The sequence below is a fragment of the Mus musculus genome, chromosome 1 (genome assembly GCF_000001635.26).
Source record: "Mus musculus strain C57BL/6J chromosome 1, GRCm38.p6 C57BL/6J".
In the NCBI taxonomy this organism is placed as follows: Eukaryota; Metazoa; Chordata; class Mammalia; order Rodentia; family Muridae; genus Mus; species Mus musculus.
The window spans coordinates 75349772-75377197 of NC_000067.6; the positions used below are offsets into that span (position 1 = coordinate 75349772).

The window sequence follows — 27426 nt, forward strand, 5'->3', positions numbered from 1 at the left end:
GGTCTGTGTTTGTGCCTCCAAGCATTCTCCCCACCAAGAGCTGAAGGGTCGACAAGAGCTCAGGCCCCCAGGGTTCACCCCCGTGGGGAGCTCCCAGGGCCAGCTCATGTGACAGCTGACAGGAGATAGAGGGGTGGGGGTGTAGGCCCTGGGGAATGGAGCTAAGTGTGACTTTGGAAGCACTGGTTTGGATAAGGTTTGTCCTCTACAGTTCCCTGTGCTGGAGGCTTGGCTCCTGTAGTCATGTTAAGCAGTGGCTGACACCATATGTTGTAGGGAAAACTTTAAGAGACATAAAGTGGGTGTGGGAGCTCATATCTGTAATCCTAGCACTTGGGAGGTAGAGGCAGAAAGATCAGAGGTCAAGGTTATCCTCTGCTGTATAGCAAGTTTGAGGCCAGCCTGGACTATATGAGACCCTGTCTTAGATAAAGCAAAGATTGTTGAGCTAGGCAGAGGTACCTGCCACCAAGCTTGATGACCTGATTTTATTTATTCCCCAGGCCCTACTAGGTGAAAGGAGAGAACTCTTGAAAGCTGTCTTCTGATCACACACACACACACACAGAGAGAGAGAGAGAGAGAGAGAGAGAGAGAGAGAGAGAGAGACATACACATACTTGGAAAGCTGGCTCAGTAGTTAAGAGAACTTGCAGACTCTTGTAGAGGACCTGAGTTCAATTCCCAGCATCCCATATGTAGGCTCACAACCATTTATAACTCTAGTCTGGGGGAATCCAATATCCCTTCTGGCCTTCATAGGCTCTAGGTAGATATACATACAGATAAGACACACGCACACACACTCACATATCAAGATGGGTGTGTGTGCAAGCATGCATACATGAGAGGACGAGAGTAAGGATGTATGCGTATGTTCAGTATGCAGATGTGTGTGGATGTGCATGCACTTGTGTATTGGTACGTGTGAAGGCCAGAGAACAAACTCTGTTGTCATTCTTCATTGCCACCACTTTAGTTTTGGTTTGGGGGGATTTTTTGGTTTGTTTGTTTGTTTGGGACAGTCTCTCACTGACTTGGAACTTCCTAAGTAGGCTAGAGTAGCCGGACAGCAAGCCCCAGGGACCCACTTGCCTCCGCCTCCCCAGTGCTGGAGTTACAAGCATATATCACTTACCTAAACTTTCATTTCTCATAACATGAGTTCTGGGGATTGAACTCAGGTCATTATGCAAGTCCTCGCCACAAACAGGTTGGTCTTGGTGGGCCTTTGCAGGTCCCAGGACCAAGGAGCTCCAGGGAGAGGTATGATAATGAAATAACCCATTTACATAAAAAATAATTTACTAAAATATTCTTATTCGAAGGTGTGTCCTGAAGATGTTCCAAACAGCATTGCTTATACTAATAGAGCTGGCAGCAGTATAAATGCCCATAAGTAAGGAACCTGATGAATAAACGATACCAGATCCATGGTGAAACACCAGGGAAGACATTGAGGTGAAGAGCTTAAACTGTGTGGGCTCCAATAGCTCAGGCTCAGAGCGCAGGACCTGATGGCCTCACCGGGCAATTCTGTGAGACATCTGAAGAAAAAATAATAAGTCTTTGTGGAAGTTAGAGGAGGAAAGACTACTTCCTACATCAGTCTGTGAGCCTAACACTACCCTGATGCCAACACAAGAGAGAGAGAGAGAGACAGAGAGAGACAGAGAGACAGAGAGACAGAGAGACAGAGAGACAGGGAGACAGACAGAGACAGACAGAGACAGACAGAGAGACAGAGACAGAGAGAGAGACAGAGACAGAGAGACAGGGAGACAGACAGAGACAGACAGAGAGACAGAGACAGAGACAGAGACAGAACAAGAAAACTATGGGCTGACCAAAAATTTCAACAACATATGGGAAAGGAAACTCAAGAGCCAATAAAAAAGATCACCAACACATAGAACTTACTCTTGCGTGTGAGACATTTCCACACAATGTAATATTCCACCTTGCAGAACAAAGGGGAAAGCCCACACACAGCCCTCTTGGTTGATGATAAATTATAACAACTTCATCGGTTAGAACTTGTAACAATAGCCAGAATAAAGGTTTGCAAACTATAAAATGTTGCTGAAATAAAAACCCAAATATATGTAGAACATCTCATGTTCATAAACTGGAATATTATGAAGATGTTAATATCCCTCAAAGCTATGCACGCATTCAGCTTGATCTCTATCAAAACCCCATTTTTCATAGAAAAAAAACAATATGTCCTATGGTTTCTTAATGGGCTTCAACTAGAAAATGAAACAAAAACCGGAAAAGAACTAAGCTAACCGACTTACACTTGTCAAAATACTACTAAGGCTACAGTTGTCAAAAAAAAATGTGGTACTAGGAAAAATACAAATATATAGGTCAATGGGACAGAATAGAACTCAGAAATAAATTTTCACATAGTCACACAGTTATCAACAGGGAATCAAGATCATTCAATGAAAAAAGGGCAGTTTTCCACAAATGGTGGTGGGAATACTGGCTAGCCAATTGGAGGCCCTTAGCTTATGCCCTATGTATCTATACTTAAGCATGGAATTAAAAAAACATAAAACTGTTAGGAAAAAAAACATAGTGGAAAAGTTTCATTTTATTGGATTCGGCAATGATATCTTGGATATGACTTCAAAAGGATGTAAAGGAGAGAGATAAATTGGTTCTTAAAATTGGTCTTCACAAAACCTAAAAATCAATTGTTTCTCAAAGGACACTATGAGCCGGACATGGTGGCACACTCCTTTAATCCCAACACTCTGGAGAAAGAGGCAGGAGAATTTCTGTGAGTTTTTGGCCAGCTTTCAGGACAGCCAGGAATATGTGACTATACTGGTTGGTTTTGTGTGTCAACTTGACACAAGCTAGCGTCATCAGAGAGGAAGGAGCCTCAGTTGAGGAAATGCCTCCATGAGATCCAGCTGTAACACATTTTATCATTAAGGACCAGTGCGGGAGGGCTCAGCCCATTGTGGGTGGTGCCATCCCTGGGCTGGAGGTTCTGCGTTCTATAAGAAAGCAATCTGAGCAAGTCATGAGGAGCAAGCCAGTAAGCAGCACCCCTTCATGGCCTTTGCATCAGCTCCTGCCTCCTTGTTCCTGCACTATGTGAGTTCTTTTGTCCTGACTTCCTTCAATGTTGGACTATGATGGGTAAGTGTAAGCCAAATAAATTCTTTCCTCTCCAACTTGCTTTTGGTCACTGTGTTTCATCACAGCAATAGAAATCCCAACTAGGACAGACATTTATCCAAAGAAGATCCAAAGATGGTCAACAAACACATAAAGGTGCTTAGAATAAAAGATGATCAGTAATACACAAATTAAAAACGATAGTGAGGTACCACTTCATACTCATTAGGATAGATGTTACAGAGCAAACAAGACCAGGACATAGTGAATGCTGGGAAGAATATGAGCTGGGGTGATGATGATAATGATTGACACAGGGTTTCTCTGTGTAGACTCTGTATAGACCAGGCTGGCCTCGAACTCACAGAAATCCACTTGCTTCTGCCTCCCAAGTGCCAGCACTGACTCTGAAGAAACTTTTTAAAATGTAATTTTTACCTTTACTTTTGAGAATTTTATACATGTATACATTGGATTTTGGAGTTAGATATGCTACCACTGCACCATGAGGCCCTTAGCATGTATTTTGGTCATGTCCACCCTAGTTTCTCCCCTTCAATTTGCTCTGAGCCCTCCTCCCTCCAACCCCTCTCCATCTCAACTTCTTATGCTCTTTAAAAAACCAAACCAAACCAAACCAAACCCCACTGGGTTCAGTTATCGCTGCCTGTAACTGCCCATGCTCCAGGACCCCATGAGCCAGTGGTCAGGCCCTGCTCCTAGGACCTTCAGAACCAGTCGCTCCAGACGCAAGTGGCCAAGCCCTACAGAGTAAAAAGCCCAAGCTCAGGGCTTGATACGCTACCAATCCCCACCCTGGAAATCTCCAGCCTGGAAAGCTCTGTCCTCAAGAAACCCCATATAAACTCCCATCTTCTGCTAAGGAAGGAAGCTCATGCTAAGGTGAGCGTGGGTTCCCAGTCATTGAGTTCCCAACTCTTGACTGTGATTACCGTTCTCTGCTGCTCCTCACCTGAGCAGAGGCAGCCACCCTCCAGGACTTTTCCTTCCCAATGAATCACTTGTTGTGTGGTGTGGCTTTGTGGTATTCCTTGGCTGCTAACTGCCAGGGTAGCTCTCCCTTCATCGGCACACACCCTCCAGAGCAGACTATCTACTGGAGCATGGGACAACATGGCCATCCTCCCAAAGAAAATGACTCCTTTTCCTCTAGAGGTTATTCGTTGCGAATAGCTCCTCAGCTAGGGGTGAGGCCTCATGAGCCCCACCCCCTTCGCCCTGGAACTTTGTCTGCCCTGATCTTGTGCAGGGAGCCACAGTGGCTGTGAGTTAATGAGAGCGATGACGTGTCCAAAAGACAGAATTTCACATCAGTCCTTTCTTGTCTCCGTTTCTTACAGTCTTCCTGCCCCCTCTTCTGAAGCTCCTTGAGGGTCAGGAAGAGGTTGATGCGGGAAGAGTCTGTCTTGGTTAGGGATGGACAGTCAGCTGTCATTTGTTCTCAGCAGTCCGAAGCGTTCTGGGTCTCTGTGTTAACCACCGCCACTGCAAACAGAAGCTTCTCTGGCCAAGGTTGAGAGCAGCCCTAGCTGAAGGTCTAAACACATATTTAGAAGGCAATTTGATGGCTAGGGATGGCTCAGCGGTTAAGAGCTCTGGCTGTTCTTCCAGAGGTTCTGAGTTCAATTCCCAATAACCTCTTGGTGGCTCACAATCATCTATAATGAGATCTGGTGCTCTCTACTGGTATGCAGGCATACATGTAGGCAGAACATTGTATACATAATAAATAAAATAAATTAATTTTAAGAAAAGACAGGAATTTGACATCATAACCATGTATCAAAACAGCAATAATCAAGTCTGTGACCCACCCAATCCCAGCCATGAGCTCTTGACTGTGATGACATCACCAGGCATGAATCCCCTCCTGTGGAACAGGCCCCAAATCCAAACAGAAAGCAGTGTGTCACCTCACAGTGGTCGTGTCACTATTGCACTAATGGGCATGTCTTGCCGGGCAGGTCAACATTATAGTGTGCAGGGTCCAGCATTATTTACGATAACTGAAAGTGGAAACAACCCAAATACCCATCGGATGATGAAGAGAAAAGCAGAGTAACATTACGAATGAGAATATTATTCAACTATTAAAAAGAAGGGAACCCTGAAACCTACTCTAACATGGGGGGAAACCTTGAAACTTTGTTGTTAAGTTAAACAAACCTCTCACAAGGAGACAAATACTCTATGACTCCATGCACATGAGTTACCTACAGCCATCAACTCCATGGAGACAGAAATAAAATACGGTGTTTGAATGGACTGAAGAATCCCTGATTAGAAAAAGCTGGCCAGGGTTCATAAGTAATGGGATCCTTGCTTGCTCTGAAAATAGAAGTGAAACCTAATTGGAGCTACTTCTTTTCAAAGACCATACTAAAAGGAAACAGATTCAGGCTTGGTGCTGTGGACCTGTAATCCTAGCGATGTGGAATCGAAAGTTCCAGGTCAGGCTGAGGTACAAAATAAGTTCAAGGTGAGTCTGGCCTATGCCACAAATCCCCATCTCAGAACAAAACAAAGAAAGGAAGAGAGGAAATAGAGAAGAGAAAGAAGGAAAGAAAGAACGTAGAGAATGTAGCTCAAATAAGCAGAAACAACCAACAGGTACAGACTGGGCTTTCTGATCGAAGAGTCAAAGGGAGGCAGCCCAGAGCAGTAACCAACCAACCATTGTCTCTGCTTTCTCTCTGTGTCTGACCAGGAAGTACTTCCCCTCTGTGCTCCCTTTATGAAGCTTGAACCACTTCCGTTTGCAACTGCCTATGTCAGAAATGGTCAGTAGCACCAATAAACTCTAGCATTTGTTTGTTTTTGCAACCGAATTTGTACCCTAGGCTAGCTTCAAAGTTGTTATGACGCAAAGAATGAACTTGAACTTCTAATTCTCCTGCTTCTATCTCTGAAGTCCCAGGAGGCATGGGCCCCCGTATATGCAGTAGTAGTGATCAAACCCAAGGCTTTGTGTATGTTGGGCAACTGAGCTGTATACCCTGTTCAAACCAATCAAGAAGATTCGTTGGGATAGGAGAGATGGCTCAGCAGTTAAGAACACTGGCTGCACTTCTGGAGGACCTGGGTTCAATTCCCAACATCCACATCAAAGCTCACAGTTGAAGGGTGGCGAATCGTTGACCGGAAAGGAGTCAGTCTGGAGTGTAGTCTAGTCTTGTCGAACTCTGGAAATCTCATCTCCAGAAAGGTAGGAATTGGGACCCCTCCCTCCCCTGCCTGGGGCCTGCATGTCCAGGTGCATGTAGTTCTGAGCCCCCCCCCCACCTTTGCCCACACCAGAAGAAGTCACATAGTTGCAGCAAAGTTAAACTTCCTCTCTTCTTATAAGGTCATGCCAGCAGCACCTGGAATTCCTTTTTATGCAAATGAGCCATTCCCAGCACCCTAGCCCCACCAATCCTGTACTCAGATAGCCCCAACCATCCCTAGAGGTTTAGAAAACCTTTATAGTCCAACCCCCAACTAAATGTGCTACTTTCTGAATCCTGTCTCCTCTCCTTCCACTCACCTCATCTTGCTCACTTGCTGCCTGAGGTCTCCATCACCCCAATCTGTAAGTCCAGTTCCAGCTGTAGACCTTCTTCTGGACTTCTTGGACATCCATGTGCATCCATGGACTTCTTGTGCATCCATTTGGGGCACATACATACATACAGGCAAAACACCCATATATGTAAAATAATTTTTTTTTTAAGATTAGCACCTTAGTTTACTTTTTGACAGTTTTTTGCTTGTTTGCTTGGTTAGTTGGTTGGTTTGGCTTTTTGAGATAACGTTTCTCTGTGTAGCTCTGGCTGTCCTGAAATTCACTATGTAGACCAGGCTAGCTTTGAACCCACAGAGATCTGGCTGCCTCTGCTGGGATTAAAGGCATAGGCCACCACGATTGGCTTTGAGAAGAAATAAACTAATAAAGCAAATAAAGGCCAATTTTATGTCACTCTATTTTATAACGATAAAACATGACTTAGTTATGAGGGAACTGAGACAGGACACTTTCTAAGACACCTGTGTTTCTGACAACAGCTTACCTCAGAGCAGCATGTAAAATATTTTAAAAAGGGAAAAAGCCAGGTGTGGTAATGCTCACCTGTAATCCTAGCCCTCTGGAAGTTAAGGCAGGAAAATCATGAGTCTAGACTACAAAAAGAAAAAATAAAGGTCAGCTCCACATACGAGATCAACAACCTCCACCACCTAAACTTGGTCCTATGGCTCAGGGGCTGGGGCGGGCTGGAATAGTTAACTGCTGAAAAAACGGGATCCAGTAACTTTTCCCTTTAAGCTCTTTTTTTATACCCTGTGTTTTGATCGTGAGCATTGCCCATATGGGAAGATAGTGATTATTTTAGCGTCCAGTTCCCAACGGCCCCCTTGGGAAGCCAAGGTCTTGCTCCAGCGCCTTCTCAGAGTGTGTTTTGGGGTGTTCCTTTTTCTCCTTCCTGCCTTTCAGGCCCCAGAGTGTTGTTTTACTGCTCGCCCTGGCTGTGTCCTCAGGAGTGGAACCACATCTTGGAAAAAGTCCCAGTTGGTTTGAAGCCAAGAGCCTGGTAGTTGTTGATTTTGACTAGAGATGATGCGGTTTATTTATTTGTTTTCTGCCTCATTTCACCAAGCAACTGAAGGCTAGGGCTGGCCTGAAGGCCATTCCCTTATGTGTTCTAGGGATGGCTCGCAAAGCCCCAGCAATGTCCTTCTTAGCAACTTCATAGAAATGTCCTATACCTTCACAGCAATGTCCTTCTACACCCTGTTTCTTTGGATTGCAGATGACTAGAGCCAACATCAAGGACCTTTAGAGGAAAAAGGAGTTTCATGATCCAAGTAGGGGACAAAGCCTGACAAGGGCCTAGGAGTTCGAGCTGGTGACCACACCCAGGCCAACGACCGAAGGAAGCCTCTTCCCCAGCTTTCCATGTGTAGCCAGAGCAAGTTGACATCCCCCACCCCACCCCAAACAGAAGTCAGGAAACAAGGCGACCACAGGGACCAGTTTAGCAAACCCCAATTTATTCATAAATTCCAGAGATCTCAGCTTGACCCTGCTCAGAACCCACACCCCTTGAGCCAATTCTTACAGTCAGGAGATGCAATGGCAGGGATCTGAGTCATGTATCTACTCGTTGAGCTTCAAGAAGTGAACTGTGTCATCTGAGAGAAGGACAAGGGCCAGAAAATGACAATGACAACTGAAGGTGCTGCCTGGGATGTGTTAAGGATCCATAACAGCCTCCAAAATCCTCTAGAAGCATACAGTCTAGATTGGGAGCTGAGGCCCCAAAATAACTAGAACATAACAGCTTGCACTGACTTGAAGCCTGGATAGGAATATCTGGGGCTCCCCATCCATTTCATAAATGTGTCTCGGGGATAAAAATTAGCTGCTTAATGTGAAAGGCTTTGAAAAGACTGCAGTTGCAAGTCCTTCACAGTTCACTTGCTGTAGACGCATCCGGTCTGGAACCAAAGCTTAGTGTTTGGTTTCAGAGCTGGGGTCAAGGGGCTGAGGCACATATTTTACCAAAGTAGACCTGGCCTCCAGGTTCTCTCAGCATCCCTCAGTCCCTACCTGGTATACCCTGCCCTCAACCTTGAACTTTCCAGTCCAGGGGCTTAGCTGCCCTTTTCCCATAGGCTCATCCCTATATAATCCAGACATTTTGGTCTCTCTTCTTCTCTCTCTGAGCTAGAGCCCTTTCTCTCTTCTTTCTCTTTCCTCCTCTCCCCACCCATGAAACTCCCCTGGCCTCCATCCTTGGGGTCAGTGAACTCGCCTGAGAGCAGCTCCCCAACAAACCTGCCTTTAAAATCATCTAATCTGGCTTGAATTGGCTCATTTCTATGGCAGAGAAAGAGCCAATCACCTAGACCCTGTAGTCAGGCTACCTCACTATGCTACGCTACGCAAATGGCATTTATGTGGCCCCTGCTTCACGATGCTATCGGAGAACTGGGGAGTCACAGGCGTGGTGTTCCCAGCAGGGATCAGTACATATAAGGCATTATTGTTATTGTTGGTGTATGCTTTATTGTCTCCCTGGCCTGTTCAAAGGCTCATTGCACAGTCATGCGAAGCTGTTTGGCCCCCACTCTATGACTAAGGACCCTGAGAGGTAGGGAGGACAAGGACATGCCTTTTGGCACCGCTTTCTCTCTGACCAGCCCTGGGTAGGACTACGGCTCCTAATCCAGGGCTCCATTTCCAAGGTTGAGCTATGGACCCCTAATCTAGTACTCTATCTCCAGGGTTTGTGTTCTAGGAGGGTCAGGGCTCAGTGAAGAGCTGCAGCAAGGTGCACAGAGAAATGTAGATGCCCTTAGGGGTCGGTGTGCGCCTTGTGCTTCAGGGAAGAGAGAGGCGAACACACCCCAGGCCTTCATCTCTGTTGGGGTCCTGGAGTGACTGAAGCTTGTCGCTGTCAGCCTTCCTTGACACCTCTGTCTCCTCAGGTGCCTGGCTCCCAGTCCCCAGAACGCCTCTCCTGTACCTTGCTTCCTAGCTGGGCCTTTCCTTCTCCTCTATAAATACCAGCTCTGGTATTTCGCCTTGGCAGCTGTTGCTGCTAGGGAGACGGCTGGCTTGACATGCATCTCCTGACAAAACACAAACCCGTGGTGTGAGTGGGTGTGGGCGGTGTGAGTAGGGGGATGAATCAGAGAGGGGGCGAGGGAGACAGGGGCGCAGGAGTCAGGCAAAGGCGATGCGGGGGTGCGACTACACGCAGTTGGAAACAGTCGTCAGAAGATTCTGGAAACTATCTTGCTGGCTATAAACTTGAGGGAAGCAGAAGGCCAACATTCCTCCCAAGGGAAACTGAGGCTCAGAGTTAAAACCCAGGTATCAGTGATATGCATGTGCCCCGGCCAGGGTCACTCTCTGACTAACCGGTACCTACCCTACAGGCCTACCTAGAGACTCTTTTGAAAGGATGGTAGAGACCTGTCCGGGCTTTGCCCACAGTCGTTGGAAACCTCAGCATTTTCTAGGCAACTTGTGCGAATAAAACACTTCGGGGGTCCTTCTTGTTCATTCCAATAACCTAAAACCTCTCCTCGGAGAAAATAGGGGGCCTCAAACAAACGAAATTCTCTAGCCCGCTTTCCCCAGGATAAGGCAGGCATCCAAATGGAAAAAAAGGGGCCGGCCGGGGGTCTCCTGTCAGCTCCTTGCCCTGTGAAACCCAGCAGGCCTGCCTGTCTTCTGTCCTCTTGGGGCTGTCCAGGGGCGCAGGCCTCTTGCGGGGGAGCTGGCCTCCCCGCCCCCTCGCCTGTGGCCGCCCTTTTCCTGGCAGGACAGAGGGATCCTGCAGCTGTCAGGGGAGGGGCGCCGGGGGGTGATGTCAGGAGGGCTACAAATAGTGCAGACAGCTAAGGGGCTCCGTCACCCATCTTCACATCCACTCCAGCCGGCTGCCCGCCCGCTGCCTCCTCTGTGCGTCCGCCCAGCCAGCCTCGTCCACGCCGCCACCATGAGCCAGGCCTACTCGTCCAGCCAGCGCGTGTCCTCCTACCGCCGCACCTTCGGCGGCGCCCCGGGCTTCTCTCTGGGCTCCCCGCTGAGCTCTCCCGTGTTCCCTCGAGCAGGCTTCGGTACCAAGGGCTCCTCGAGTTCAATGACATCCCGCGTGTACCAGGTGTCGCGCACGTCGGGCGGGGCTGGAGGCTTGGGGTCGCTGCGGTCTAGCCGGCTGGGGACCACCCGAGCGCCATCCTATGGCGCGGGCGAGCTGCTGGACTTCTCCCTGGCCGACGCTGTGAACCAGGAGTTCCTGGCCACGCGCACCAACGAGAAGGTGGAGCTGCAAGAGCTCAATGACCGCTTCGCCAACTACATCGAGAAGGTGCGCTTCTTGGAGCAGCAGAACGCCGCGCTCGCCGCCGAGGTCAACCGGCTCAAGGGCCGCGAACCGACTCGGGTCGCCGAGCTCTACGAGGAGGAGATGCGCGAGCTGCGGCGCCAGGTGGAGGTGCTCACCAACCAGCGCGCCCGGGTCGACGTGGAGCGTGACAACCTGATAGACGACCTGCAGAGGCTCAAGGCCAAGTGAGGGCCTCCCAGATCTTTCCCCTCACCCCCGTCCCCAGCAGCCCCCCTCCCCCTCGCCTGAGACCCTCCCTCCTCAGCCCATGTTTGGAAAAGGTCATTCCCCGGTGTTCGCTAAGTAGAGATCTTTCCTGGCCCCTTCTATGTAACACTGGAGTAGTAGTCTTGGGAAGGTAGACAGAAGAAATGGGGGAAATGGGGGAAATGGGGGAACCTTGCCTAGTGCACGGTGGGCAGCTGCCTGTGAAAGGATGCTAAGTTGCTAGAGTGATGATGACCATAGTCAAGGAAAGGGTCAGAGCACGTTCTGAGGGAGAAGCGAGGCTGATGAGAGCCTGGAAGGATGGATGGGCTGGGAAGAGCAGGAGGGAAGCCAGGCAGTAGTTTTAAGCTTAGCTGTGATGAGGCCCAAGGGAGGGGCGGGGATGGGGGTGGGGTGGGGGCTAGGCCCCTGGGCCTAGCTGAGGTAATGTTATTGCACTTGGTAAATGGACAGGTTTGAGTAAAGGGGACAGTGGATAAAGGCTGTGACCCATTCCACCACGATCCAGTAAAAGAGGCTGAATAATCCGGATATGGGGGCACCCCCTGTAATTCCAGCACTAGGGAGGATGATACAGAACTGCCATGAGTTCTAGGCAAGCCTAGGATACGGAGCAAATACAAGGCCAACCGGGCCTACTTAGCAAGATTTGTTTTAGAAAATTAAAAAAGTTTATTTAAACAAACAAACAAACAAAAACAGAAAAGACTCCGTACATCATGACGGTCCTGTTTCTGTTTACCCAGATGAGCAGTGTCACCTTCTTGCCACCAAAGTCACAGACATTTATTTAGCTCCTACATGGGTCAGGCTAAGCCTGGGAACACAGAGGTGGATAAAATAAAACAGAGTTCCTAACCCCGGGGAGGTCAGACTATCTGGGACACAAGACTTCAAGGGAGTGGCTCCAGGGTTGAGACAGAGCCACTTCCTGCTCCACCCCCCCGTAGGCGGGGCTTCTGCTGCTTTTTTTTTTTTTCCCCCTGGGCCTCTTGTTCTACCCAACCACCAAGACATGTCCCTGTGTCCTGAGCTGGCTCCCTGATAGGTCCCCAGTCAGTAGTTCTCTACAGCTGGCTTTGTCCCTCACTATTTGTCTGTCTGTTTGTCTGCCCTGGCTAGACTACAGGAGGAAATCCAACTAAGAGAAGAAGCAGAGAACAACTTGGCTGCCTTCCGAGCGGTGAGCCCTCTTTGGTCCCCAGCGGTCACCTCTCCTCTCTCTGGTCCCCACTTGAGCTGTTCCTGACCCTGACGTTGTATTTCCCTCGGGCCAGGATGTGGATGCAGCCACTCTAGCTCGTATTGACCTGGAGCGCAGAATCGAATCCCTCAACGAGGAGATCGCGTTCCTTAAGAAAGTGCATGAAGAGGTACTGGGAGCCCTTGGGTGATGGTGAAGGCAACTAGAAGAGGGGCGTGGCATGGGAGTGAGGGTGGTCGTGGGGATAACTCTGAAATGGGATGTGTGTGTGAAGGTGCTTTGGGAGGGTCCAGAAGGGGACTGAAGCCCCCGCTGTGCCCTGCAGGAGATCCGTGAGCTTCAGGCCCAGCTTCAGGAACAGCAGGTCCAGGTGGAGATGGACATGTCCAAGCCGGACCTCACAGCTGCCCTCAGGGACATCCGGGCTCAGTATGAGACCATCGCGGCTAAGAACATCTCTGAGGCTGAAGAATGGTACAAGTCCAAGGTGGGTGGTCTAGCCTAGGAACTCAGGCACCTGTCCTCCTCTATCTCCATGTGAAATGCTTCCTGTACTTGCATCTATGGAGCAGGGTGAATGTAGAGTCTCCATACTCCCTTGCCTATGCTGCATCCCGCTTCTCTCCCTCTCAGAGACCCTCTCTCTGCCCTCAGGTTTCAGACTTGACTCAGGCAGCCAATAAGAACAACGATGCGCTGCGCCAAGCCAAGCAGGAGATGATGGAATACCGACACCAGATCCAGTCCTACACCTGCGAGATTGATGCCCTCAAGGGCACCGTGAGTCCCTCCCCATCCCCACAACCTCAGCTTCTTTCTGCCTGCTACTTAGCTCATACCTTCATCCTGTGACACTTTGAGCCCAGTACAGACCCTGTGGGGGCCTCCATGTCCTCAACCCACAGAGATGGCAAAACCAGATGGGTGGATTCCTAGTTGGGTACTAAGGAATCAGATGTGTCACCCTGTGAGGTTGGATGACGGGTACTGATGCTCCTCCTTAAGTGGTTTATTCTGCATGGCCAGCCACATAAGACCTTACTAGAGCACAGGGTTCCACAGCTAAGAAAAAGCCTTTGACAATTCTTCCACCTGACCATAAGAACCTGGAGATGCCTCCAGCCTCCAACCTCCAACACTGGGTCTCATTTCCATCCCGGTTCTCTAAGGCCCTCCCTCCTAGACATGCTCTGAGCCTACCCTTGACTTGGACCCCCCTCATCCCTTGCAGAACGACTCCCTGATGAGGCAGATGAGGGAGCTGGAGGATCGCTTTGCCAGCGAGGCCAATGGCTATCAGGACAACATTGCGCGCCTGGAGGAGGAGATCCGACACCTAAAGGATGAGATGGCCCGCCATCTGCGCGAGTACCAGGACCTGCTCAATGTGAAGATGGCCTTGGATGTGGAGATCGCCACCTACCGGAAGCTACTGGAGGGCGAGGAGAGCAGGTGAGGGTCCAGGTGTAGGGTTGGGGTGCTGGGATCCCAGTCAACAGGGTGCTGGGAGCCCAAGCCCACCCCATATCTCAACAAAACCTGGAAGCAGTTTTACACAAGAGGCTACCATTCTGCCCATTGCAGAAAATTAACGAGGGCCACTTGGGTAAAGCACAATGTAATTAACAGCTTTTTATTGAGAGAGAGAGAGACAGAGAGAGAGGGAGAGAGAGAAGTATTCCCTTATCCACCTTTAGAATTAAAAACCTACAGCATAAAATCATATTTGGCAATCAGTAATAAAATATTACTGCCAGTCAAGGGAGCCATGAAAGCAGAGTGGAAAATGATGAGGATGGAAGGGGCGGGGCTAGAGACAAACAGAGAAATAGAGAAGCAGGAAGCCTTGTACACTGATAGAGAGGAGGCTAAGGGGAACGCACATACAAACACACAGTCACTTGTGCTCAAAGGAAAAGACACAGATAAGGTGCTCAAAGCAACCCACCCAAACTTCAGATATGACAAACAGGAGTGTGACCCAGCAGTGGTGGTACCCGCCTTGAATCCCAGCACACAGGAGGCAGAGGCAGGTGGAACTTTTATGTTCAAGGCCAACCTGGAATACGGATGAGTTCCAGGACAGCCAGGGCTACATAAAGAAACCTCATCTCAAAAACAAAACAAAAACAAAACCCAACACACACACACACACACACACACACACTCACTCACACACACAGAGTCCTCTGAGGGAATCTTTTGGGAGACAGAAACATTATGAATCTGGATTGTTCCGGAAGTTACATGGAGATATACTTCTTAAAACTCACTAGAAGTACTCTAACATTTCCGTTGTATGTTAGTTTAACGTCAATTTAAGACAGATCAATGATGCCAACAAGTTGTACCCGTCAGTACTCATAAGAAGCATGGCGAGGTGTCTAAGTATAGAATCATAAGGAGAATTCAGGGGTTTTACTTGTTTCTTTCGAGAAGGGTCTACGATAGCGTGGGCCGGCCTCAAACATGCTGTGTTGTTCAAGGATGGCCTTGAACACCCGTTCCTCTCCTCTTCATTTCCTAAATGATGGGACCTAACAGACTGTGCCACCATGCCTGGTTCATGTGGTGCTGGGGACTGAACCATAGCTTCCTGAACGCTCAGCAAGCTATCTTCCAACTGAGCTCCATCCCCAACCCCTGCATTTTGTAGAACGCACACCTAACACACCATGAATGACCTTTTAAGGTAGCTAGAGAGAGATCCTCTCTTGTAGCCTAGGCATAAATGGCTAGCTCCTCGATCTGGCTTGACTGGGGGGGGGGCACAAAGTGAGTTTCTCAGCCTCTGTCCATGCCTCCCCTAGTACCAGGAGCAAGGACGATCGGGGGCCTGGAGGGTGCAGTGGGGTAGCTATGCCCGAGGTCAGGATGAGAATGGGTGAACTTTCTAGAAGGGGCAATTTCTGGACAGCTAGAGTTGGCTCTTGCTCTGTGCATTGTGAGTAGTAGTGGTATTGGGCTCAGTGGGCCTGGGACAGCTGGGAATGCTTGGGGAGAAGCAGATTAAAGAGTGAGGAGCAGGATTTCAGGGGAAGATTGGAGTGCTCTTAACCCTCTGGGGACATGGTCTCTCTCGCTTCAGGATCAACCTTCCTATCCAGACCTTCTCTGCTCTCAACTTCCGAGGTGAGTGTGGGCTGGAGGGTAGAGATGGGCTGCAGGGATTCAGTTTGGGTAGCCCAAGTCCATTAGGAGAGAAGGATAGACCCCTGGAGGAGGCCAGGCTTGAAAGAAAAAGAGGACTGTAGCTAAAGCACTCAGGTGGTGGTGGTGGTGGTACTGTTTTGTGTTCTATTGTGCTGACTACATCCCCCCAGCCTTCTGGATTATTGGTTCTCAAGAATCAGATGTGTCTTGAATCCCTAACTCTGGAAGCTGCAGGGGTGTCCCCCTGGCAGTTGGAGCATCTCGCTCTCTGCACAGGAAGGTAACCCCTTGCTCATGAACCGTCTGGAATGCTGCCAGAGAGCACTTGGCACACCGTTCTCTGGCTGTTTGTTGAGTGCCCTATTTGTGAGAGCAAGATGTTGGATGCATATTTAAAAAAAAAAAAGCCAAATTTTAGCAAAGCCAAACAATGAGGCGAACGAGCTTTGAGGGCACGTTGCCATCCTGACATTAGTAATATGCAGATCAAGTGGCTTCCCAGCCCCAGAGAGCAGAAAAGAATTCACTAATGATACATTAGGAGAGCAAGTCGGAGATCTTGGCAGCGTCTCCTTTCCTAGATCAAACCTTTTATATCTTCGATGTTCATTTCCATCAGGAAAAATACACGCTGTGCTCCATCGAGTCAAACGTTCATTACAGCCTAGTTGCTTGCTAAGGGACTCATGAGCGCCAAACTCCTGACACCACGGAACTAAATGTGACCCCCACTATGAAAACTCAGATTTCTTTTTTCACTTATTTGTTTATTCAGATACCAAGTATGTGTTCTGCATATAAAATCACTTTTGCTGCGGATCAGCAGCTCTGAGACAGAATAAGTGGACTATCATGGCTGCTACTTCCCAGAGAGGAAACTGAGGCACAGGAGGGACTAGCTCCTGCATCATTAAGACATTAAACAGCTCATCCTGGAGCCTCTAGGTTCCTCCAGCAGGTCTATAGGCCTGGGCTTTGAGGTCCTGTCTTAGATGAGAGTCCACGGATATAAACTCACCATTCAGGACTCTTCTGAAAATCTGGAGGTGGAGAGAGAGCAAGGCAGGATAGGAAACATGAATACTGTTCCCGGGCCTTGGGTCCCCTGCTATCCTGTACCAACACACAGCACAATCTTTTGGCTCTTGAAGCCATTCCTCTAGCAAGACTGGTCCCTCTCTCTATAAATCATCTGTTGGGTGCTGGGTTCCAGGATGAGGTCTCAAAGAAGTCAGACAGTTGTCATAAGAAAGGTGAAAGTCAGCTAGCACTTGGAGCAATGCAGCCTGGGGTGGATTTCCAGTCATGGTGCAGCTTAGGTATGAACCTGGCCAGGCTCATATGAGCATGGGGTGGGTCTATTACAGAAACCAGCCCCGAGCAAAGGGGTTCTGAAGTCCATACCAAAAAGACAGTGATGATCAAGACCATTGAGACCCGGGATGGAGAGGTGAGTGGTGTCGGACCCCTTGTCTGACAGCCCGGTGTCTTTCACCAGCTGGGTGGCTTCCAACCCTGGATGGGGTGGGTGGGCCTTGCTGCCTTGGGGTGGAACAGTTTGGGGTGAGGCTCTTCTAAGCCAGCAGTGGATAGACTGGCCTTCTCCTCCTGCTTAGGTTGTCAGCGAGGCTACACAGCAACAACATGAAGTGCTGTAAGCCAGGAATTCAGTGTCCTGGCCCCGTCCTCACTGCCTCCTGAAGCCAGCCTCTTCCACTCTCGGATATCACACCCAGCCACTTTTCTCCACTCACAGGCTCTGACCCCCCCTCACCGATCACCCCTTTGTGGTCTTCATGCTGCCCAACCCCAGGGAACCCCTCAGCCACCTCTGCAGACCCTCCCATGAGCCCTGGCTATTGGCAGGTGTCAAAGCTGGCTCTTAAGAGAGAACCCAGCTCAAGTCATCGCCCTTCCCCTTCCACCTTTGTGACCCCTGGCTTAGGAGAGGGTACCAGAGAGGGTGTTGGGATCTGCAGGGTCAGGACCGAGTTTGTGGACATCCCCAGCCTGGGTCAGAGACAGAATGAAGCCTCAGCGAGCTGAGATGGAGAGTGGGGGGCCTGAAAACTGCCCTCATGGCCCCTCTCTTTCCCATCGCAGCCCAGGATGGCCTTGGAAAGCGGGGGCTGTAAGAGGGAAGCGGAAGGTGCTGGATGTGGGAGCAGGAGCTACAGAAGGAGAGAGGATGGGTGAGGAGCTGGAGAGGAAGGAAGAGAGAGGCAGAGAGTGGGCTCAGGTTGGTGGGAGGGTACCACCTCCCCTGCCTGCCCCTCCCACCGCAGGGGCCTGGACAGAAACAATAATAAAGAGACAAGCACAAACCTGCATGGCCCTGTCATCTTGACTGTGTCTCAGGGGGAGTCTGGACCGTGTCACACCCCCATTGCCCTGGGATGAACTGTGTCAGTGTCATGCTCAGCGAGATTGAACAGTAGGCCTCTGGGTGCTGTAGTCTGGGGAGCGTGGGGTGCTGGAGAAGGGGTTTCTGTTAAAAAGCCACAGAGCCTTCGGTCCAGCCTTCTATCCCCTTAGGCTACCTATCCCCTTAATATCACCTGGGCATCGGGTAAGGTAGGGATGGGGACAGTCCTATTCTACAGACTGGCTGTGAAGGAAGTTCCCTCGGTCCTTTTGTCCCCAAGGCACTGCCAGTCCCTTTCCATTGAGACAATGTCTCCTGTAACCCAGACTGGCTGCAAACTCCCTCTGTACCCAACCATTCAGCTTTAAACTCCTCATCCTCGAGGCTCAGCCTTTTAACCCTTTCTTTAATGCGCAGAAGCCGATCCAGGCAAAATAACGTTGTTCACAGAAGTGCAAAGACAAGACTTTTTACTTGGGTGAAAAACAGCTCGGCACTCTTAAGAGAATGTCAAGCCACCCTCTATCCATAAGCAGTTCCAATGGAATTTAGTCTCAATTAAAATACCAGAGGGAGCCAGGGCCGGTGTGCTGCCTGTAATCCTAACAGGGGCTCAAGAGGTTGGGACCAGAAGACTTCAGGTTCAAAGCCAGCCTCTGCTTCCTAATGAGGCCCTGTATAAGAAACAAAACAAAACAAATACAAACAACAACACCCAAGAACAAACAGAAGGAAAATTTGAGGTAGTTAGGGGAAATGGAAGGGTATAGGAGTTATTGAAGAAAAGAAAAGAGAAATCAATTGAATAAAATATGTATATGTATTATGAGGCCATGATAACATAGATCAGTGATTCTCAACTTTCCTAACGCTGCGACCCTTTAATACAGTTCCTTACGTGGTGGAGATCCCCCAACCATAAACTTATTTTTCGCTGCTACTTCATAACTGCAGTTTTGCTACTGTTAAGAATCATAAGGTCAAAAACCAACCAAACAACAACAACAACAACAACAACAACAACAAAAACGAACAAACAAACAAAAACGACCGGGCAGTGTTGGCGCACACCTTTAATCCCAGCACTCAGGAGGCAGAGGCAGGCGGATTTCTGAGTTCGAGGCCAGCCTGGTCTACAGAGTGAGTTTCAGGACAGCCAGGGCTACACAGAGAAACCCTGTCTCAAAAGAAAAAAACAAAAACAAAAAAGAATCATAAGGTCAATATCTAATATTTGACCCCCACAGATTGACAACTGCTGACTTAGAAAGTTTTGTTGATGAAAAGGAACCGCCTAAGACATTGATGGGATAAAACAAGCGTCACGCATGTATGGGATGCTGGAGCGTGTTTAAGGAGGCCTTTCAGTCTAGGGGGAGACACTTAGCGACAGAGAACTTAGCGACAAGTGAGGAGCCTAAAGGTCTGGGGGCGGAGCATAAAGTTATCTCTCTTCCCAATTCTTCCTAAGAAAGGTTTCAGGTCAAAGAAAGATTTAAGGAACATGATAATCCTTTGGTCCTGAGGATCCATATTGCTCCCTGCCCCATATCTAAATGACTAAAGGAGTATGGAAGAAGATAAAAATCAAAATGATGATGAAGTCACACATACAGGTGCAGGCGAATGAATCTAATGAGGCTTTAAAGTCTCTGTCGGTCATCCTACACTAGCTCTCTTGGGCAGTGCAGTCTGTCTTTCCCCTCTTTTTGGATGCACCTCTGTTTTCACAAATCCCCACTTTCTTGAAGCAGGTCCACTGCGAGGATCCACCCAAGTTCCCACCACTGCCACCTGTGACCTCACCCCCACCCCCGTCATTTCCGCCTCCCACACGCTCTAAGAGTCAGCATTATAGACGAACTCTCGCAGAACGCGAATTAGAATGCCGGCCAGTGCCTTTACACGGTCAGTGCCTTTACACGGGACTAGAACAGGCAGTACGAGCGAGCAAGGTGCTACCTACCTTTGAAACTGCCTACCTTTGAACTCGTGCGCTGACTGCTCCGAGAAACCCCAGCGCTGAGGGCGTGGCCTTGGTGGATAAGGCTGCAGTATCAGGGGTCTGAAAGAAGTTTCTAGAGTCCCGCTGTTTCTCCTTCTCCCTGAGTGAATCGTGTGTACTCATCCGCTCCACACAGGGCAAAAGGACACATAGGTCGGCGGGAGGGGGACACATAGCCTCACTGTCCTAAAATAACAGATCAGACTAGTCCTTAGGGTTGAGGGAGCTGGGGTTCCCAGATTCAATCAGGGAATCCCCTTCCCAGCCTCATCTCGGTGCCCCCTTTGTGGCAGCTCTCTGGAGACCCCTCCAATTAGGGAATGCTCAGAAGGAAAGCCTTTCCTTCATGTACCTGTCACCTGGAACTACACCTGCCTTTCCTCAGGCAGGAGGCCAGTGCCGCCCTCCACACCCAACGGGAACATTTTGTGTGCAGCTTTTCTGAGCCTGCTCCCATGAGCTAGCGGTGACCCAGGGAATGCAGGAAACAAACCGTGGAAGGTTCACGGCTCCCATGATTATGTAGCTCCGGAGTCAGCTCTTCCAGTGTGCTTTAGCTCCCTATGGCTTCCCTGGCAAAACCTCTCCTGGCCCCTTGAGATGCTGCGGGATTTCCTACGAGACTATACATCAAGAAAGGAACAGACTGTTAAAGGCTTCCCATAGTCCAGGGGCCAGTCTCAGGCTAGCCGAGTTCTCTCTGAGGAGGGAGTGGGAAGGACTGCAGAGGCATTTCTATCCCAGTAGGCACTCTCCTATCCCATCTGTCCACTCTGGCTGGACTCCAGCCCTGGCCTCTGAGGTCACTCCTCCTCCCCCCTCCCTTCCTCTCTGCACAGCTCGCCGGGGATATGTATGCAAACGAGCCAGTGACCTTTGATTCAATAAGGAAAAATGTCAGCTGCCCAAAGACAGTTTTTATCTGTTTAATTCACTACTATATTTGTCGGACCCCAAAGAGTAGTTGGTACCCAGTAGATACTCGTTAAATATTTAAATACTTCTTGAATGAATACCCACTGGACACATTTGTTTACTTTTCTCTATATTAAATATTCACTAGGAAGAGCTGGTAACACCCACTCCTTCACCAACTCAATGGACATTTACTGAGTTTCCCTTCCACCTATATGCACAGCAGATGTCATTAAGACTTAGGACTTGAAAGATGGCTCAGCACTTGAGAACACTGGCTGCTCAGGAGGAGGATTCAGGTTTGATTCCCAGCACCCACAGAGAAGATCACAACCATCTATAATTCTAATCCCAGAGCATCCAATGCCTTGTTTGAGCCTCTGTGGGTACTGCATGCACATACATTTACGCAGACATACATTTACAAATACTCATACACGTAAACAAAAATAAAATAAAAATAAATAAAATCTCAAAAAAAAAAAAATCTTTTTAAAGTCTCAGAGGAGCCAGGCACAATGGTTCCTAGCAGCTGGGAGTCTGAGGGGCATCATGAATTTAAGACCTGACTGTGCTACATAACAACTTCCAAGTTTACTTCTCAAAACAAACAAACAAAACAGCTTAGGTCAAATGTTCCTTGGCCCAGCGTCAGGGCATGATCTGCCAAGGTCACACAGTCATCTATAGCAAAGGAAGACAGGGCCTCTGGGGCCCAGCTATCTTTCCATGACACCACAGACTTATGATCACAAGACAGGGCAACCGGCAGCACACACACCCAGCCTGGAGCCAGAATACAGGGCACCATGAGCCCCAGGCTGAGGGACAAACACCTTAGAGCCAACTGTCTTGAGCAACTGGCCTGGCAGCAGCCTGACCTTTCCAGTTGTCCGCTGGTCCCGCCTAGTCCAGGAGAGGGCGCCAGCCACCAGCAGGGGTCTGAGCCTTTATCCCATGCCCATAAACCCTTGGGAGCAAGTCAAGGTATACCTCTGAATGGACATAGTAAGCAGCATACAAGCCGGGTTCCAGGCTCCATGCCAGGGCCTTTTAAATAGTTAATATTTGTTTTAATATTTAATATAATTTAATACCATCACAACATAGGTCAGACCGTGTAATGCTTCTCCTCAGAATCCAGAGATGCCTCCCCATGTCGCTGAGAATGAAAGCACCGCGACCTGAGAGATGCTGGGCCATCTGGCCTTTGCAAACTATCCGATCCATTTTACCCTGATGCTGTGTTCATCCTCCTAGCCTGGCTGGCCTTCTGGCTCTCCCCAGCTTCCGCCAGGTGCATCCCACATGGGCTGAAATGGTCCTGTGTGTTCATCCCTTCCTCATCCCTTTAAGACTGGCTCTAGAGTTGCTGTGGAGGCGACTCCAGTCACCCTGTTTTGGTTTTTAATTTTATTTGTTTGCTTGCTGTTTAATTTATTTTAGAGACAGGCCTTCACTGTATAGCTAAGACTGATCTCAAACTCCCAATCTTCCTGCCTCAATGCTGGGATTACTGGCATGTACCACCACACTGATCCAACCACCCTATCTTTCTTTCTTTCTTTTTTTTTTTTTTTTAAAGATTTATTTATTTATTTAATGTGTATGAATACACCGCAGCTGTCTTCAGACACACACCAGAAGAGGGAATTGGGTCCTATTACAGATGGTTGTGAGCCACCATGTGGTTGCTAGGAATTGAACTCAGGACCTCTGGAAGAGAAGTCTGTGCTCTTAACTGCTGAGCCATCTCTCCAGCCCCAACCACCCTATCTTAAAGTACACCCCTACCACATTTGTAACCCCCAGCACTTGCTGAGTCATCTACACTAAAGTATTTCTCTCTGTCTCTGTCCTTACACTTTCTTTTTTGCTCTGTCAAATGTCTGTCTTCTCCAGTATAAGCATCCCCAGGGACTGGCCTCTATGTCTGTGTTGCTCGTGGCTCTGTTCCTGGTCAATGAAATGGTGCCAGCCTCATAGGACGAACTCAAGAATGTTTGCTGAAAGAACAGATGCACCCCATGTGTGGCTACTCCCATGCATAGATGAGGAAACTGAGGTTCAGAGATGCTAAGTGATTTGTTCAAGGGCACATGGTTCATTTATTTAACCCACCAACTTGTCAATGAGCCAACATTTCCAGACCCTCCGCTGCATTCCCTGTGATGGTGAGGCACAATGTTATTTAAATGGTTTTGCGTGATGAGCTTTGTGTGTGTGTGTGTGTGTGTGTGTGTGTGTGTGAGAGAGAGAGAGAGAGAGAGAGAGAGAGAGAGAGAGAGAGAGTTAATAGGGGGAGGTGTGCTGGTGTACCCACCCATGCATGCATATGTAGAGGCCGGAAGTTGATGTGGAGTCTCTTCTCTATTGCTCTTCAACTTAGACTTTAAGACAGGATCATTCACCGAGTCTGGAACATTCTAACTCAGGTAGGCTGGCTACCTGGCCAGAAGCCTCTAGCATTCATCCGTCTCTGCTCCTGAACACTGAGGTTACCCACCAGGATTTTTTATGTGGCTTCTGGGGACCCAAATACTGGCCCTCCTGCTTGCACAATGAGCAATTTACCATGGAGTCCCTCCTCAGCCTGACTGTGAGCTTAAAAACAAAACAGTAGCTCTTCCTTTGTTCTTGGTGTTCTGAGTCTTATGCCTTCTCCCACATTTTTTTTTTAAACCTTTTTAGAATTCAACTTACATTGTAGAATTCAATTCATCATTGGCGGTTGCCAGGGACTGGTAGACAAGGTGTGGCTGACTCCAAAGAGGATGCACACGTGAATATTTAGGGTGATGGAACTGCTTTGAATGTTCCTGGGGTGGAAAATACACAATTTCATGCATTTGTCAAAAACCGGAGGCCTGCACATCACAAAGAGTCAGCTTTAATGTATGCAAACTACATGAAAAGACATCCCCTAAGGCTCTTAATCTTTATGGACATAATTCAGTGTTTAAATTGTTTCTTCTGTACTGTGCACCTGGGAATGCATGCCCATGCTCTCAAGCACACACACACACACACACACACACACACACACACACACACACACACACACACACGCATGCACATTTTGACTTAAGTATCCCAGAATGAATGTGGTTCTTTTATTTAACCAACCAAAAAAAAAAAAAAAAATCAAGAATACTCTCTTCATCTCTGAATGACCCTGGCTTTCAGCCTTTCCTAATGTTTATCCCTTAGCTCAAGGTCAGTTCTAGATCTGTAAAGGTGTGTGTGTGTGTGTGTGTGTGTGTGTGTGTGTGTGTGTGTGTGTGCAAATGGAACTGATGACCTCAGGAATCCTATGAAAGTCCCTTGAAATGTAAATTCATATTCTGTATATGCAGTTGTCAGATATAACAAAGAAGAGATAGATAGATCCTGTGGTCATTTCCCAGTGGTGACATCTTGTATGACTACTAAGAAAGTGACTTTGGGATGGAATATCCAGATCATCAGATTTAACAGTTTTATATGCATTCATGTGCCTGTGTGTACATGCGTGCTTGTGTGTGCGTGTGTGTGTGTGTGTGTGTGTGTGCGCGCGTGCGCATGTGTGTGTGTGCGTGTGTGTGTGTGTGTGTCCATCCCCCAGGGACTTCTCTCTACGGGAAAGAAGAGCTTCTGCGCTATCATCCAAGAAGTCTGTGTGGGTCCCTGGCTGACCTTTGACCTCCAACCTTCACGTGCAAAGCCTCTGTCACCTTGATTCTTTCCCTGCCTTTCCCTGTTGATCTGTCCTTCAGAGTGAGCACAGCTGAGAAAAGTGGGCACCTGGGAAGACGGTGAGGGACTGCAACCTATGTCGAGTGGCCTGGACACCCCTGCATTTACCCCATGTGTGTGTATCCAACCTCCACAAGTTGGGCAAAGAAATCCCCCAGGCTTGAAATCAGGCACAGCGCTCCCTGCCTGGAGAATGGAATCCTCACCAACCCAACCTGTTGTCCTCATTCACACTTCAAGCCTTCCAAACCCCTCTTTTACCGCGTTGTCCTCATGCCATCCGTGTCTCCCCTTGAGGCTATTATTGCTGATTGCAATCCTAGCCAACTTCCCTTTCTATAGGTGAAGGCAAATTGAGAGAGGGTTAGGGGTCACCTGGCTGGTGAAGGTAGTAGGGTGGTGGTGTAGTGAGCACAGGACCTGCTGGGAGCTGAAAATCCACCAGAACTCCAGGCTTTGGGTCTTGGTGCTTACCAGCTGTTACGGAGGTGCTGGGAGAGGCCATTGGTCCGGTCTGCTCACCTCCACTGGGGCCTGTCTCTCCATGTGCCTCTCATCTCTGGACCTTTCCTCTTCCTCTCCAACCAGCCTAGTGAGACTAGGGCGCTGGGGCCCGAAGAAAGGAAGCGGGCCTAAGCCCAGGGGTAATTCGACTCCCCCAGATTTCACAAGCTGGGGGCGGGGAAGGGGGCGACACACCGTGGGGGAGGAGATTCTTTTAGGCCAGCTCTGGCGATGGGGGCACTGGGAGAGAGAGGAGCCACATGGAGTCCAAATCCCCTCCTCTGCTGCCCCCTCCCTCCACTGCTCATTCGCAACCCGAGCCGGGGGCCCTAAAAATAGTCCCTGAGGCGCAATCGCCGGCCGCCCTGGTGACCTTCTGCACAGGCCGAAAGCGGGCGGGCAGCAGGAAGGCCGGCCGCCGGCCCCATAGGACTCATCTCTTAAGGCACCATACCCCCTAGGGCGTCCCCCTGGCCTCCCAATTCTAGCGTCCCCTGCCCCTCTAGTCCAGCTCGCAGAGGCCATGCAGAAAGCCCGGGGCACGCGAGGCGAGGACGCCGGCACGAGGGCACCTCCTAGCCCCGGGGTGCCCCCGAAGAGAGCCAAGGTGGGGGCCGGCAGAGGGGTCCTCGTCACCGGGGATGGGGCCGGGGCGCCGGTCTTCCTGCGGCCCCTGAAGAACGCGGCGGTGTGTGCGGGCAGTGATGTAAGGCTGCGGGTAGTAGTGAGCGGGACACCCCAGCCTAGCCTCAGCTGGTTCCGGGATGGGCAGCTCCTGCCTCCACCGGCCCCAGAGCCCAGCTGCCTGTGGCTGCGGAGCTGCGGGGCTCAGGACGCCGGCGTGTACAGCTGCAGCGCCCAGAATGAGCGGGGCCAGGCCTCCTGTGAGGCAGTGCTCACAGTGCTGGAGGTCAGAGGTAATGCGGAGGTGGGGCCTACCTGGCAGGGCTGGGGTCACAAGGGGTAGAGACAGCTGCCCAGGCCATGCGATGCAGGTTGCAGTCCCTCACCATCTTCCCAGGTGTCCCGTTTTCCCTGATGGGCCCCTTCTGAAGGGCAGATCAACAGGGAAAGGCAGGAGAGTGTATCAAGGTAGATAGAGATGCTTCTCATAAGAAGGTCAGAGGTCAACGGTCAGCAGTTGGTGGGTCTAGCCTGAGACCCACACAGACCTCTCGGTCAATAGTGCAAAAACTCTCCTAATCCAATAGAGAGAAACCTTCTGGAGAGAAATGCCCTCGTCTGCTCCAGTGACAGACTTGAGACCTGGTGACCAGCCCCTCTCAGTATGTGTGTGTGTTGTCTTAAAGACAGGCCAGTTCTCCTGTTCCAGACCATGTGGGAGGAGATGGCTATGGCTAGACCTTCTCTCTTCATGATCAACACTGGGACAAGAATGGTGTGGTCAGAACTAGGCAAAGCAGAAGGGGTCAGATGTGTATGAGCAGGACCCAGATGTGAGAAGTGGCTGTTTGAGAATCCGTGTGTGTGTGTGTGTGTGTGTGTGTGTGTGTGTGTGTGTGTGTGTGTGTGTGTGTTTGAGGCATTCTGAGTTGTGGGAGGCTCTGGACTCTCATGGGGTTAATACAAACACACAGCCCTAGGGTAGATGTGGCTAGTGTTGAAAGCCTGTGAATCATGTATCTCTATTGAGGTTTCCATATGAGTGTTCAGAGGACACGGAAGGGGGATGCTTTGGGCTGGTGCCTTGGCTCTTGGGAAGATGGGATTCTAGGCTGATAGACTGAGGCAGAAGAGGAGGAGCAGGAGCCTCGGTCTTGTAGTTGGTCCTGTTGGAGCTGGTGGGGATGTCAGACCAGCTAGATTGTCCTGGGGTCAATGTGGGGGTTTTGTTCAGTTTCTGAGCCAAACGGTTCTCTAAACTAAAAACAGTCTTGGACCTACCAAACTTTGAAAAAAATGGAACTCTGAGGGAGTAGGTTTCATTTAGGGGAGATGGCAAAGGGCTAGGGGGTAGGGGGGCTGTTTTGATCATTTTCTTTTTCTTTTAAATTTATTTTTATTTATATTATACTGTAGCTGTCTTCAGACACTCACCAGAAGAGTGCATCAGATGGTTGTGAGCCACCATGTGGTTGCTGGGAATTGAACTCAGGACCCCTGGAAGAGCAGTCAGTGCTCTTAACTGACTGAGCCATCTCTCCAGCCCTTGGTCATTTTCTAGAGAGACATCTCATTCCATTCCATGGTACAATATAAGGGTCAATCTTTGAGATCTGGGGAGGAAGTCCAGGGATAAAAGACCTTGGCAGGTGGAGGG

General features: G+C 49.4%; 2 protein-coding genes and 1 long non-coding RNA gene across 9 annotated transcripts in view, besides 19 other annotated features; 2 read left to right on the forward strand and 1 right to left on the reverse strand.

Moving 5' to 3' along the window:
• Positions 1-11169: part of a biological region, named in NCBI's record as "desmin upstream regulatory region", that runs on past the window's edge. NCBI's record gives its function as "regulatory_interactions: Des".
• Positions 6521-6548: a protein binding site, noted in NCBI's record as "CArG6 Oct-like factor binding site". NCBI's record gives the evidence for it as "EXISTENCE:protein binding evidence [ECO:0000024][PMID:11023680]".
• Positions 6524-8047: an enhancer, noted in NCBI's record as "MdesA fragment from -4005 to -2495". NCBI's record gives its function as "enhancer in arterial smooth muscle cells but not in venous smooth muscle cells or heart" and the evidence as "EXISTENCE:transgenic organism evidence [ECO:0001131][PMID:11023680]".
• Positions 6524-10632: a transcriptional cis regulatory region, noted in NCBI's record as "4.1 kb pE78 transgene fragment from -4005 to +78, including upstream regulatory regions, the minimal Des promoter, and the 5' UTR". NCBI's record gives its function as "drives Des expression in skeletal, cardiac and smooth muscle lineages during development" and the evidence as "EXISTENCE:transgenic organism evidence [ECO:0001131][PMID:11023680]".
• Positions 6524-11169: a transcriptional cis regulatory region, noted in NCBI's record as "4.6 kb pE608 transgene fragment from -4005 to +608, including upstream regulatory regions, the minimal Des promoter, the 5' UTR, and part of the CDS". NCBI's record gives its function as "drives Des expression in skeletal, cardiac and smooth muscle lineages during development" and the evidence as "EXISTENCE:transgenic organism evidence [ECO:0001131][PMID:11023680]".
• Positions 6834-6861: a protein binding site, noted in NCBI's record as "CArG4 SRF binding site". NCBI's record gives its function as "necessary for enhancer activity in arterial smooth muscle cells" and the evidence as "EXISTENCE:protein binding evidence [ECO:0000024][PMID:11023680]".
• Positions 6834-6861: a protein binding site, noted in NCBI's record as "CArG4 Oct-like factor binding site". NCBI's record gives its function as "necessary for enhancer activity in arterial smooth muscle cells" and the evidence as "EXISTENCE:protein binding evidence [ECO:0000024][PMID:11023680]".
• Positions 9584-9983: an enhancer, noted in NCBI's record as "region between -976 and -578". NCBI's record gives its function as "high level expression of the Des gene" and the evidence as "EXISTENCE:reporter gene assay evidence [ECO:0000049][PMID:8382796]".
• Positions 9585-10753: a transcriptional cis regulatory region, noted in NCBI's record as "1.2 kb HindIII-XhoI fragment from -976 to +200, including upstream regulatory regions, the minimal Des promoter, the 5' UTR, and part of the CDS". NCBI's record gives its function as "necessary for muscle-specific and developmentally regulated myogenic expression" and the evidence as "EXISTENCE:reporter gene assay evidence [ECO:0000049][PMID:8382796]".
• Positions 9689-9713: a protein binding site, noted in NCBI's record as "MEF-2 binding site". NCBI's record gives the evidence for it as "EXISTENCE:protein binding evidence [ECO:0000024][PMID:8062833]".
• Positions 9724-9739: a protein binding site, noted in NCBI's record as "E2 box myogenin binding site". NCBI's record gives the evidence for it as "EXISTENCE:protein binding evidence [ECO:0000024][PMID:8382796]".
• Positions 9724-9739: a protein binding site, noted in NCBI's record as "E2 box MyoD binding site". NCBI's record gives the evidence for it as "EXISTENCE:protein binding evidence [ECO:0000024][PMID:8382796]".
• Positions 9983-10028: a silencer, noted in NCBI's record as "region between -578 and -533". NCBI's record gives its function as "strong silencer of the Des promoter" and the evidence as "EXISTENCE:reporter gene assay evidence [ECO:0000049][PMID:8382796]".
• Positions 10028-10194: a transcriptional cis regulatory region, noted in NCBI's record as "region between -533 and -370". NCBI's record gives its function as "positive regulator of the Des promoter" and the evidence as "EXISTENCE:reporter gene assay evidence [ECO:0000049][PMID:8382796]".
• Positions 10195-10482: a silencer, noted in NCBI's record as "region between -370 and -81". NCBI's record gives its function as "weak silencer of the Des promoter" and the evidence as "EXISTENCE:reporter gene assay evidence [ECO:0000049][PMID:8382796]".
• Positions 10477-10496: a protein binding site, noted in NCBI's record as "E1 box MyoD binding site". NCBI's record gives the evidence for it as "EXISTENCE:protein binding evidence [ECO:0000024][PMID:8382796]".
• Positions 10477-10496: a protein binding site, noted in NCBI's record as "E1 box myogenin binding site". NCBI's record gives the evidence for it as "EXISTENCE:protein binding evidence [ECO:0000024][PMID:8382796]".
• Positions 10483-10563: a promoter, noted in NCBI's record as "region between -81 and +1". NCBI's record gives its function as "minimal Des promoter for activity in myotubes" and the evidence as "EXISTENCE:reporter gene assay evidence [ECO:0000049][PMID:8382796]".
• Des (desmin) lies at positions 10521-18808 on the forward strand. The gene is made up of 9 exons (NM_010043.2): positions 10521-11221; positions 12387-12447; positions 12542-12637; positions 12794-12955; positions 13123-13248; positions 13700-13920; positions 15557-15600; positions 16989-17071; positions 17238-18808. The coding sequence occupies exons 1-9, from the start codon at positions 10647-10649 to the stop codon at positions 17277-17279; spliced, it is 1410 nt and encodes a 469-aa protein (NP_034173.1). The 5' UTR covers positions 10521-10646; the 3' UTR covers positions 17280-18808.
• Positions 10528-10533: a TATA box. NCBI's record gives the evidence for it as "EXISTENCE:motif similarity evidence [ECO:0000028][PMID:8382796, PMID:8062833]".
• Gm15179 (predicted gene 15179) lies at positions 18439-25244 on the reverse strand. The gene is made up of 4 exons (NR_037976.1): positions 25116-25244; positions 23610-23725; positions 19969-20177; positions 18439-18660 (listed from the first exon to the last, which is right to left on the reverse strand). It is a non-coding gene; the product is annotated as a predicted gene 15179 (long non-coding RNA).
• A 281-nt stretch (positions 25245-25525) lies between these two features.
• Speg (SPEG complex locus) overlaps positions 25526-27426 on the forward strand; it is a 57024-nt gene continuing 55123 nt past the window's right edge. For 2 of the 7 annotated variants that reach the window (XM_011238643.2, XM_011238644.2), the window contains exon 1: positions 25567-26062. In XM_011238643.2, coding sequence (XP_011236945.1) covers positions 25669-26062 — 394 coding nt within the window. In that variant the 5' untranslated portion in view covers positions 25567-25668. Of the gene's footprint in view, positions 26063-27426 lie in introns of all 7 variants that reach the window. The other 5 variants (NM_007463.4, XM_030243202.1, XR_003947244.1 and 2 more) reach the window with 5 other exon arrangements.

Bases quoted from the DNA above. Each gene is read 5' to 3' on its own strand.
- Des (NM_010043.2), top strand. From the start codon at position 10,647: ATGAGCCAGGCCTACTCGTCCAGCCAGCGCGTGTCCTCCTACCGCCGC. The intron at 12,956-13,122 runs GTGGGTGGTCTA...CTCTGCCCTCAG, and splicing joins AAGAATGGTACAAGTCCAAG to GTTTCAGACTTGACTCAGGC. The intron at 13,249-13,699 runs GTGAGTCCCTCC...CATCCCTTGCAG, and splicing joins TTGATGCCCTCAAGGGCACC to AACGACTCCCTGATGAGGCA.